This window comes from Populus euphratica, unplaced genomic scaffold, assembly GCF_000495115.2.
Source record: "Populus euphratica unplaced genomic scaffold, PopEup_1.0 scaffold51.1, whole genome shotgun sequence".
Classification (NCBI taxonomy): domain Eukaryota; kingdom Viridiplantae; phylum Streptophyta; class Magnoliopsida; order Malpighiales; family Salicaceae; genus Populus; species Populus euphratica.
The window spans coordinates 97,522-110,204 of NW_011499932.1; the positions used below are offsets into that span (position 1 = coordinate 97,522).

Genomic DNA, 12,683 nt, shown 5'->3' on the forward strand with positions numbered 1-12,683 from the left:
GGCCTTGGTGGTTTAATTTCTTATGGAGGATATATATAAAATGATTTTCCCTGCATGTGTATATATATGGGAGCCGCTGGAGGACGTCTATAATTTCCTTTAGGAATTCATTTGTTGGAGGAGGTGTACTCTTCTGTCTGTAATTCATGTGATGTTTCCATGAAATTTCAAATGCGAAACTTCATTCACATATAAGACTCATCTTTTGTCCCATTAGACGCAAGCCCAAAATTCAGTTCAAACCCAACTTAACTAATCTAGACATTTATAGAAAAGGTTGCGGACCATTGTTGTCTCTCTTTTATTTTTTTCTTCTCTTACCATGACTTTTCTATCAAATTACCAATGAATTCAGATCTCTTTAAATTTAAGTTTTTGAATTTTAAAAAGGGTTGAAGATGCAAGTATTACGACTACCTTATATGTTATTTTTTATTTGAGATTTGATAATAAATGGATTAAAGAAATGTTTTAGTGCTTTAAGATATTTAGTATATTAATGATTTAAGAGTTTTTAATTTATGTTTTATGGTATTAGGTGAATTAAAATAAATTGAGTTGATGTCCGGATTGTGAGTTTATTGAAGAATCAAATACTTATTATTTTTTGATTATGTAGATTTTTTATTAATAAGTCGAGATTTTGAAAATCTCAACCAATTAGTTGATCGATATAATTATTGTTACCAATTAACCAATTGGTTTAATGATTTGTGGTCTCTTTTTATACTCATTATTTGTTGTTTGACACTATTTGTTGTTTGACACACACATGGTTTATATAATTTTTATATTTGTTCTAATATGACAATGCTTGCATTGTAAATTAATGTTATTAAAGTATGAACTCTTTACATATGATATTTGTTTGTTTGGAAATCTATGTTTTTTGTTATCTTATTAGGCCGATGTTAAAAACTCTAAACTAATAAAATATAGTTAATTATTTTATATTAACATAAAATAGTTAATCTATATGCATATAGTATTATGTTTTCTAGCTAGCAAGTAGGGTATTAATACTGTACAAATTGACCTCCCACATATATATATAGCTGACGAGTAAGATGTCAATAACATAATATATAATTGTGACATGCATATTTTTTTTGTACGCCATTTTATATAGTACCTTTGATATATATATATGTGTGTGTGTGTGTGTGTGTGTTTTGTATTTGATTTATATAACAACAATGACATATCTTAACATGTATTATAGTTATTACCTCTCCTTAAGTGTTTAGACTAACCCAACCATTTATATTTTTCAGGTTTTTAGTTCAGTTTTGATAGCAGGATCTTTTGATTGTATTCTTTCTTTTTCTTTGAATTAACATGCCTTGTTTATTTCTCGAGATATATTTTATTTATTATTTATAGATACTCTATGTAATGATTTTAATTATGTTTTGAATTCATTTTGGATTATTTATGAAAGAGTTGGATTTTAATTTATTTATTAAAATCCTTAATTTTATGAGATTTTAATTTATGTTGCGCTATTTTATAGTTTTTATGATATCAAATATATAACTTCTGAGGCTTAACATGAATGAAATATTTTAAGATATTATATTTGCATTGCCAGTCATAAGCTGATTTAATAGTTAAGGTTAAAGGAAATATACTTCATTCTTATTTATTAAGATTTAGACCTTAAATTATGTTCAAAAACATTAAGATTTCCATGAATTGTATAGTTTTAATATGGATAACTTCCATTTTAATATTGAATTGAGAGATCGGGTTCATGTTTGAGAGGGTGCCACATCATCCATTGAGGGGTGTGTTTGAGCATTGTGTGATACGTTGTAAAATTAAATATTTTTGTTTTAAGATAGTTAGATCTGTGAGATGTGAGACCACGTAATATATAAGAGTTTTAAGTTTTATTATTCCACAGGAAGAATTAACAAAAATCATGTTAAAATGATTTGAAATTAATAAAAAAAAAAAGACAAGTATCCTTAAATAGGAGGGAGTGTTGGTGGATTTAACTAGTGGGTTTTAATTCATAAGTGTATGATATTCTATAAAATATAAACTTAATTTATTTAATTTTTTTTATGAGGTGATTGTAACAAACTCTATAATCCTATATAGTTTTAAAAAGAATTCTACTGAAAAATATTATCACTATCTAAATATATTATTTTATTCTAACATGTAGCTTTAAATACGCGGTTAAATAATCTATTTATCTCCCAGTAATTGTCTATCATCAATCAGCGTCAATATTATTCGTAAAGCTCAGAACTAGCCAAAGAAAAAGAACAAATAGATGAGCATCAACTAGTCAAATATGGTTGGTGAGTTGATGACTGATGATGCTCCGTTTTTTATTTTCTTCCTCTTCAGTTTGCCTTTGCCAAAAAGCAAAGTCTTGTTCCAGGCTATATATATATTGACGTCTTTCAATTTGAACAGAATGAAATAAAAAATGGTTGATTAATTAAAACTTCAAAGTTATTTCCACTCCCACGTCTTTGAAGCTGCAACTTTTCTCAGCGATCCCAAGAGTTCGAAGCTGACAAAAAAAAGAAGAATAATTTTAATCAGTTTGCATTTTTTTAATAACTAAATAAAATTCAGATAAAAAGAAAAATAATAGAGTTAAATATAACTTAATCCATATAATTTGTCAAAATAAATTCATTACTTCACTTGTTACAGAAAATAATTATATAGTGCAAAAACACCATGCTTAATCTTGTAGTGTTTTATTCCATGCATTATTTTCCTTGACCATAATTTGTATTGAATTAACTAAAAAATTAGGCATCTTTACCTTGTTTTGAGATAATCCAATCCTTATCCTGGCCCAAAGCCCAGAAAAAGTATCCACCCAAGCCTCGAGACCTTGCAAACTGGACCTCCCAATCAATGGTTACGGAGTCATCATACCCAACCCAGAAGCCGCCAGCATAAGAGTAGTAGGACACAGTTTGTCCATCAAAGTTGACTATTGCATTGTTCTCCTTGTCAAATTCAAGAACCTGATAATAATCGAAGATCCCACCTCCAGGTCCTTCCCCTACAGCACGTGTTCCAATTCCATTAACATTCGGATCCAAGAGCTTCCACGTCCGGCCGTATAACCGGAGGCCCATCACTAGCTTTTTCGGCGAAACACCGGCTTGGATCCATGATCCAATGCCAAAACTTGTGCTCACATTGCTCTTTGGGTTATATAATGCTGCATTTGGTCCTGTGAAATTCTCCCGTGTACCATGGTAATCATAGCACATTGGATTGATCCAATCAGCATATTTATTTATAGAATCAGCAGGGTAGGATCTAGGCAGACCATATGTAGTGAATTGCGGAGAGTAATAGACCGCAGCAGTTAGTAGCAAACGCGGTTTGCCGCTGGCGCTAGCTTCATGGACCAATGCTTCGTGCCATTCTTTAAGTAACAAAGCAAGGTTGATCATTTCCTGATCATTAGCAGGATATTCCCAGTCCAGGCCCAGACCATCAAATCCGTATGTTCGAGCAACTTCGATGGTTGAATCGATGAAAACTTTTCGTGTTTCTTGGGCACCGGATAGGTTTGCGAATATGAGTGCAATAGCATCGCTCCCACCACCCCCCATGGACAGTAGGGTTTTTACGGGCGGATTTCGGGTACGTAGGTTTTCAATGAAGCCGGGTATTTTTTGTTGGTCGAATGGCGTGACATTAAGCTTGAATGTCACGGGGTCAGGCAAGAGGAACGCATAGAAAATGTGGGTGAAATATGAAGTGTCAATGGAGGAGGCTTCAAATCCATCAAATGAAGGCCAATATGCTCCTTTAATTCCTTTATGATCCGGTGGTGAAGGGTATGGTTCTGGTGATGCAGGAACTGGGGGGTAGGAAACAGGACCCGCGGCGGGTGCAGGTAATGGAGGAGAGGAAGCAGGCACTCCCGGATAAGCAGGCACTGCTGAGGGACTTGGAACCGAGTAGGAAGGTGCGGCGGGGATGGGCAGATAATAAACAGGACTTGGGGCGGGCTTCATAGGATGAAAAGTCTGGGGAGGATAAGAAGGCGTGGTGGGTACTGCCGGATAGGAAGGGGTTCCTGGTTCGGGTAGAAAATAGGCAGGGCTTGGGGATGGCGAAACGGGTTCATTATTATCCGGGGGAGGATAAGCTGGATAAGAAGAAGGTGGAGTCGGAGGGGAGTAAGACGGAAACAGTACTGATGGAAAACTAGACTCACAACTGCTAACGATAGAGCAGATGATTGCAAGAATCAAGGGGGCCAGAGTCTCTGGGCTAGCCATGGTGGGATGATCTTGAGGTGAAATCAAGAGAATGGTTATCTCATGGAGTTACGAATCCATGGCGAATGAGACAGATATATAGACCACATAGTCCATGATAAAATCGAAGCACGATTTCACAGTGTTGCATTTCTTGTTGGGTTATTCATTTGGAGGGTTGTGTTGATATTTTACTGGAGGATGTCATCAAACCAAATAAAGAGAGACAAAATCCAGGAGGATCAACCATGTGGAGACAGATGTAGGAATGGACAAGGCATAAGAAAGCATCGGAAGTCTCAATCTAACCTAAAATAAGTACCTTGCTACGGGGAAACTACATGTGTCTTTAGATGTCTTCTGTGTTAACGAGGAAGGGAGTATGCGGATTGTAGTTCAAGTGTTAAATTTTAAGTTTGTTTTTTAAAAATTATTAATTTAAACATTATAAATTTTAAAATTATTAAAGATTTATATAATTATTAGTTTTAGATGTAATTAATCTAGGTAAACAAATTAGTCTAAATATTTATATTAATTTAAAAAAAAAGGAGTCATAACTGACAGGAATTGTTTCTTTATTCTTCCATCCTTGTCTTTACTTTAAAAAAATGGGAGACAATGAACACATTGGCAGCCACTGCTATCAAGTCAGTGTTTGGGAATTGCTTTTAAATGCGTTTTATTCGAGGAAATGTTAAATAAGGTTTTTTTTTATTTTTAATGTATTGATATAAAAAAATAAAATAAAAAATATTCTGTACCGATATCGTGAATACAGGTTAAAATGAATTAATTGAATAGTAAAAAGAGAGAGAGAGAGAGAAAAGAATGCAGGCCTTTGTTCTGGGCCAACTGATTCGTCCAAAAAGGAAAAAGACAATTCGAACCGAGATTAAATAAAATAAAAAATGCATCAACTAGATCCAAATATTACTAGGCCTGGACTGACCTGATAATGTTGGCCTTTGGGCTGACCTTGCTTTTTAAACTTCAATCCAGAGTATTTAGGCCTTTATAGGCCCAATTAGATTAATCAGCTGGAAGTAAACAACCTTTTGTTTGGTATAGAATGAGTGTGCAGATGGACTCGCAGTTATCAAGCTCGGCCTGGGAGGGAGTTTACACTGAAAATTCATGACGTAGAACCTGATCTATACCGGTTTTTGATTTAAGTTGGAAAAAAAAAAAATATCCGAGCAAATTAATTTGTGATTTAATTGATATAATTAAACTACCTTGTTTAAATTCGGTTAAGTTAACCCTGATAGATACTTTAATAGAGAATAAAATGGTATTGTTTTGATTGTATAACCTGAAAAATAATTAAAACTATATTGTTTTTATAATTTTTTTAAAATAATATAAATTATATCTTCAAGTTTTACCCAAAAACTTAAGTTTTTTAAATTAAAATGATTTCTTGACATGGTATCAGAGCATTAATGATTAAATATTCACGAATTCGAATCTCATCATCTTTATTTATTTGATAAAAATTAAAATATAATGTAATGTAGATCTAGATAGGTTTCAAGTTCAAATGGATTTTATTTCAAGGATTGTGTTAAAAATAATATAAAATATATCTTGAGACTTTACATAAAAGCTTAAACTTTAAAATTAAAACGGTTTTTAACATTTTTGTTAAAAGAATTAATAGATTAATAGTTAAGTCAAGTCTTGACCTGATGAAGCTCGAGTTAACTAAGTTAGTGGTTAATCTTGTCTTTTGACCAGGTAAATTGAAATATTTTTTTTTTATATTTTTTAATATGGGTAGGTTCAGGTTTTAGATTATATTCTGAGTTGATTGTGAAATTATTATAGATGTAATAATTATATTTTTTAAAAAATATAATTAATTTAAATTAATCCAATAAACTAATTACTTTCCTAGGTTAGAGCTTAGGCCGAAAAAAATTACATATGATTCAAAAAATAAAAGGAAAACAGTCATCTTCAGTTTAAATCCTTTAAGATTAATAACTAATTTTATCTCGTCCAACAAAAAAAATTACAATTTTTACCACAAAAAATCTTTTTTAGGAAATGATTACAATCATTAATTAAAATTTAAGGGACCTATCAATCGTACCCACTTAATTATGTCAATTAGGAGAATTTTTTTTTGCATAGATCAACAATTCAAGATGAATTAAACAGTGCTTACCTTTCTTTTTCTTTTTCTTTTTAGAGATAGAAGGAACAACATTGTTTAATCGCTCCTTTTACTTTTTTTTCTTTTTCTTTAAAGGACGTGGTTTGTACTAGTAGTGTGATTAGGAAAGATTCCTAACATTTACTATACTACATTAACAATTGTATTTAAAATAATAGTTTTAAAATTCAATTCATGTTTAAAACAAGGCTAAAATCATGAGAAAATTGATATATAAAATTTTAAAAAAATATTATTTTAATTAAACAATTCCAAATAAAAAAGTTAATAAATTTTAACGAAGTAAAACTCAAATTTTTGACTGAAACAATTGAGGTTTTTTAATTTGAACTAGTTTAGATTTCATGTTAAATAACCAAACCAAACCGGTATCGATTTTAAAACAAGTCTGTTGCACATTTCTTCTGTGACCTAATACTGTGAATTTGCACAGAATTACTTCACCACACAATATTGGGAAAGATAAAGATTTAAATAAAGGAATGTTAAAGATGAAGTGCACGTTTAATTAGATGTTGTTAAGTGATTGGGAACTTAGAGGTGTGCATATCATTCGGTTCGAGCTTGAAAACAGAAATGCCATAACTTTCACTGCCTTGAATTTGGCCGTGCTAGATCATGCATGCTAGTTAATTAGGGGCAGAATTAGAGCTGAGATCTCTTTAAAGTTTAAAATGATCCTGAAATTTCATGACCATTCCATATAAATTTTACCTTTTTTTAAAAAAAAAAAAAATCTCTTTAAGTTAAGAAAATTTATATTTTAATCCAAGATTTTCAGCTATCACATTCATTTTTTAATTATTTGTGTATTTCAATATGATCTCAAAATAATAGAAGTCAGTATTAATCAATAAAAAAAAGGAGATAAACTTCATCATCAAGAGGAAAATTAACAACTTGAATTATTAATTAATTAGGCCCTAAAATAACCGCTCGACAATAAATAAATAAAAAATAAGAGCGCCCATGTAGCAAGAAGGTTGATCTAAAAATAGCCTATACTCTATAGTAAGGTAGCGTCCCGCTCATCCAATCTCAATTTCCTAGCTCCACCTTCGTATCTGAGTAATTAAAAATGCATCTACCTAAGTTAAAAAAATGACATATGGGTCAAAAAAACTATAAACATCAAGTTGTCTAGAAGCAATACTTAGAGTAAGAAATTAAAAACCTAAGTAGTAATTACATCCTAAATCATGTCCTAACCTAGCTAGTGCTAATATTATTTTTATAGGGCTATATCCTGTGGAACAAGTCATGATAAGAAAACCTATGTGCATGTCTATGTAATGGATTTGTGGGGAGTAAAAAGAAACCTTTTTGCTGTTGAACTTTGAAGGACCCAACTCGTATATGTGTGCCGTGCACATCTCCTCTTTCTCTAGGGTTTAATTTCAAGTGTTTGGATTTAATATTTTTGGACAGACAAGAGATCTCAAAAGGAGATTTGGTTCCAATTGATTAGACGAGAGAAATGGTAATAGGATCATATGGCGTGCTTGTAATGTGCAAGCCGAAGGGAGTAATTAAAATGCCGAAACCCCACTACCTTCCTTCTTTTTCCTTCTCTTGTGGGGTTCGGATCGGTTCGAAAGAAGCTGGCTAAATGCCATATGCTTTTGCTAATATTATTATATAAAGTACCAAAGCTAAAAATCATGCTTATCTCGAAGTTCTCCATGTTAATTTCTTTAGGATTTATCTCATTATCGACGTTACTGTTTTGAGATTGAAAAAATAACGTACAGTGTGTTTTGTTGAACTTGAAGTGTCCTAGATCAAAATATAAAATAAATTTATGTATTATATATATATATATATAAACACATTTTTTTTCTTGTCTTGTTATGGCTTTTCAAGACCCTAACCAAACGGTTAAACTAATAATACATAAACACCACAAGATACCAACCACTATCAAGTCTATCATAGCTTATTTTAGCCTACATGGCTCCACCTCAGCTTCCCCATTTCTTTGTCGGCCATTCGTCTATGTCCCACCACCATTCATGGCACATAAGGGTAAACTAAATCATACTCCTTCTTCTTCTTTTAATACTCTATGGTATTTTAAATATATAAGCTTACACCAAACTAATAAAAATTTGCATTATAAAAGCCTTTAACTTGCGCTATGTCCATTCTTTGAAAAATATACGAGAATAGCCCGTGCTAGAAGACTAGTTCGATAGATTCCAAATTTGCATTATAAAAATTTGTCAAATTAGGTTATATGTGTTTGATATTATGATATATAATATTTTTAAATTAAAAATATATTAAAATAAATTTTTTATTCTTCACATGAACTTGTAAAAGATACTAAAAAAAATATCAATTTAATTCCTTACAAGCTAAATATATTCTTAACAAAAAAGAAGAAACAGCTTAAGATGCAAAAATAAACTACGTGCAATAAAAAGTGAAGGGAATAGGGTTGCTCTTTACTTCAAATTTACTTCAATGGGAGGTGATAGACACACCCTGAGTGAATCAATTAATGCTTGACAAGTGCTTGACATGACTTGACCTTTTCATGTGAGTATGTGACTGAACTTTCAATTTGATCGATCAATATACATCTGCTACAAGTGAAATATTATGTCATACAGCTAAGAATTTAAGAACTGGTGCCTCAAGTTCAAATCCCTCAACTCCAAACTACAAAAAATAATTGAACACGATGTCTCAAGTTATCATTGTCCCAACCTTGCAGGGTCCAATCAGTAGCTATCCTGGTGTTTGTTCACAATGTTAATATATCACTACCGGGCAGAAACATCCATGAAAAGCAGTGCACCCCACAAAAAGAAAAGAGAAAAAAAAAAAGCACTTGAAGAACTAACATGTAACAATGTAACATAGTACCCCCATGCTGATGGACCTAAAAGTACACGAGAGGGTTCTGTGATGCCTAGACAAGAAGGTCAGGTTGTCTCCCTATGATTGAGGCAAAGCACTCGAACACATTATAGCTTAACTCCAAACGTTTGATTGTTTGTGCATAGTTACTATCTCAGGAATTTGTGCCTTGTGCATTAGGGTATGTGGGCAATGAGCATGCAGTCCCATTGATGAGTAGGGATACTGCACAGTTGCCTCCTGTAATGGACGGACAAATGGATATAGTTACATGGTGGATTTCCTAAGGAAAGGCAAATTCTACAAGTGTGTGACAACAAGCAAACCTAATAATCTCTAATATTTTATATTGTTCAAATCCATGTAGGAAGCACTACATCCTTCCATATATGTAGCACATAGCAGTTAACTCCTGTCAAAAAAGATTTTATCCCTTTTTTGGTTTCCATACTCTACTAGCAAAGAGTAGTTGAGGCCCAAAAAGGGTTCTTTCCTATGGAATCACTGGTTAGGAAAGAGTCGAGTTTCTCTGAAGCTTCAAATCCACTGAAGAGGCCAAGTGAGAATGAGCAAGAAGTTGTAGGAGTAAGAGATCACCAAGAAGAAGCTAGGCCAACTCTCCAAACAGATCCAGAGCTAACTGCAAGTGATTCAAGTCAGTGGTTCAATCGAGAGCTCAACCTTATTGGCAGCTTCAGCAGCATGGATTCATCTAAGACTTCACCAGAAACTCCTCAAGCTACTGATGCGGAGCAAAGGGTTTTCTCATGCAACTATTGTCAAAGAAAATTCTATAGTTCACAAGCACTTGGAGGACACCAAAATGCCCATAAAAGAGAAAGGACTCTGGCTAAAAGAGGGCATAGATTAATAGGGAGTCAATTCGCTGCTTCAATTGCAGCCTATGGACATCCTTATTTCCACCACCATCATCATTCAAGCATGGCTTCTCTTCCTCTCCATGGTAGATCTCTTGGAATTCAAGTACACTCAATGATCCATAAGCCTTCTCACCTATCATCTTCTATTGGAAAATTATCAATGGAGAATTATTACATGAATATTGCAACAGCATCATCGCGTGCCGGTATGGGTAGGTTCAACTTAGAGAGGACTAGTACTGTAGGTTCTCCAGCAGACTCTGGAACTGGTAGGTGGATAGGCAGTGGTCATTTGAAGACTAATCAAGATGATCATATTCAGAAGCTTGACTTGTCCCTCAAGCTCTAAAATGTATTTTCTTTCTCTTTTGTTCACACTTGATTTTATCTTCAGATTCTGTCCTCTTTATCACTGGACACATGTCTATGTAAATTTTGGCAATAGAAGTGCTATATGATTGTTGTTTTTTTAGGATCTGTTTCCTTCATCCTTCTTTGATTTCAGTAGTTCATGTTGTTCTGTGCCTCAATCTCGTGAGAGCATAGTGGCTAGTATTTTGTTTGTCAAGCTCGAACTCGAGCCTTTTTAAGATTAGACTATGGATGCGATTCGATCCAGAAGACAGACAAGTTTGTACTCATTCTTGAGCATCTCTTTCTCTCCCTCTACCTCAGCCCTAGCAACGTACAGTATCAGTTGTCTGCATAAAGTCTTCGAGCAATCAGTCAATTAAGGGTATTCAATTCATGCTTTCTCATGAATCATGTGGTGTTTTTAATCTAGGGTTATTCACTCCTAGCATTTTCTGATAAGTTAAGACACAGACACTTGAAAACCGCTTCAGGGTCACATCTACAATATCCAGTTGAAGAGAATTCAACCAGACTAGATTGGACAGGACTATCCCATAAGCCGTGATGACTCAGAAAAATCTGACCAATGGGACTCAACAAAAGCAAAAGCTTTTGTTTTTCTTGCTCCATATGCTCACCAAATATCAATACAACGGAAATTACCATATCCAATCTACTTCAGTCTAGTGTATCCAAAGTTGCCTCACAGGTGCAAAACATGGTTGAATACATTGGTTAATGTTTGATTAATACCTAGAGATAGAAAATATAAAAATGATGGAGATCTGTATTTTTAATAAAAATATAAAAACTCATCCTAAAACTTTCACAAAAACAAATTTATTTTATATTTATATTTTGTCTTTTTAAATTAACACGTTTCTATCTCTCTCTTCTTCTTTTGTTTTGGGACATTAAGCAAATGCAACCGGCACCGCTATCACATGACTATAGTAGTATAGTTATCATGGATTCATCCTGCCTCAATAGAAAGTAAACACAAAATCTTGCATATAGTGACAACTAAGACTTGGAAGATCTGACATTGTTTACAAGAAATGATATCAAATTAGGCATTATAGGAAAGCAAGTTTATGAGTAGGATAAATTGTATTTATATGCATTTTTTAGTAGAGGGTTAAGCTGTTTCTTTGTCATTTACAGTTTTTGATCTAGACTTTCTCCATTATCTAAGAACCCCAAACAGACTGTATGATTGTCCTTTTCCAAGTACCGTGTAAGATGTCTCTTTCACAAACTGATCACTAAATCTAGAGAAGATTTGATTCTACGTTAATATAACCTATATTCAGCTCACATTGCATCACATTGAACACAGTTTCCTTCGAAGAATAATGCATGCCCTGTTTTAAGGGCATGACAAGCTGAAACAGGCAGCACCCTGGGAAGGTTTTTTTTTTTTTTGGTTCTTCTAAAATCAAGTCAACTGGCTAGCAGGCATTACTTTCAAGTTTCCAATTTATTACATGGAATTTAGATCATCCATCTCTTACAAAAAGTCAGCGGTCTAGAAACTAGATTAAAACCATTTCATGCAGAAACAAGAAATCAGGTCTTGCCTGCTTGGTTCAGCTACCACCATTCTTACAAGATCAAGTTAGGAATATCATATTGAGCAAGAATTGTGGAGAAGCATTAAAGGCCATCATGTTTCCTTGAGTTTCCTACCAAAATTAGGTGCAAACAAGAAGGGATCATGAAATTGATACTCGGGCTTGTTTCTCCTGCCCTTTTTTCACCAAGAAGTTGGGCAACTGGCACCAACTCCCCATCTGAACTCGGAAGGAACCAGTCACACCCAGTCGGGTCGGGCAATCACCCGAAATAGATGGTGTTGATCTAGGTAGTTTTTGTTGCTTCGAAATTATCAAGACTAACCAGTGACAAATAAAGATTTAAATCACTACAACCAGCCTCTACCCTTAATTGGAGCACAATCATAGAACAGTTTGTTCAATTAAGAGCAGGACAATTACTATGCATAATAAACCCAATTCATCACCATCTCAACATTGCTTACTGTTCTCAACTTTATATCACAATCAAATTCATTTTACCTGATTCTGCCACAAGACCGTAATATGACAACTACCTAACATCAATATTTTCTGGACAAATTAACAGCAA

The 12,683-nt window shown here is 33.4% G+C and overlaps 2 protein-coding genes across 2 annotated transcripts; one reads left to right on the top strand and one right to left on the bottom strand.

The window, feature by feature from the left end:
* Nucleotides 1–2,432: 2,432 nt before the first annotated feature.
* LOC105136098 (chitinase-like protein 4) lies at nt 2,433–4,372 on the bottom strand. The gene is made up of 3 exons (XM_011041291.1): nt 3,992–4,372; nt 2,792–3,940; nt 2,433–2,530 (listed from the first exon to the last, which is right to left on the bottom strand). The coding sequence occupies exons 1-3, from the start codon at nt 4,272–4,274 to the stop codon at nt 2,508–2,510; spliced, it is 1,455 nt and encodes a 484-aa protein (XP_011039593.1). The 5' UTR covers nt 4,275–4,372; the 3' UTR covers nt 2,433–2,507.
* A 5,002-nt stretch (nt 4,373–9,374) lies between these two features.
* Nucleotides 9,375–10,703, top strand: LOC105136097 (zinc finger protein 1-like). The gene has a single exon (XM_011041289.1). The coding sequence runs from the start codon at nt 9,796–9,798 to the stop codon at nt 10,528–10,530; it is 735 nt and encodes a 244-aa protein (XP_011039591.1). The 5' UTR covers nt 9,375–9,795; the 3' UTR covers nt 10,531–10,703.
* The last annotated feature ends 1,980 nt before the right edge of the window (nt 10,704–12,683 follow it).

Coding starts and splice junctions, on each gene's coding strand:
- LOC105136097 (XM_011041289.1), top strand. CDS start 9,796: ATGGAATCACTGGTTAGGAAAGAGTCGAGTTTCTCTGAAGCTTCAAAT.
- LOC105136098 (XM_011041291.1), bottom strand. CDS start 4,274: ATGGCTAGCCCAGAGACTCTGGCCCCCTTGATTCTTGCAATCATCTGC. Junction 3,941..3,991: donor TCCTATGAAGCCCGCCCCAA/GTCCTGTTTATT, acceptor ACTCGGTTCCAA/GTCCCTCAGCAGTGCCTGCT. Junction 2,531..2,791: donor TTGGATTATCTCAAAACAAG/GTAAAGATGCCT, acceptor TTTTTTTGTCAG/CTTCGAACTCTTGGGATCGC.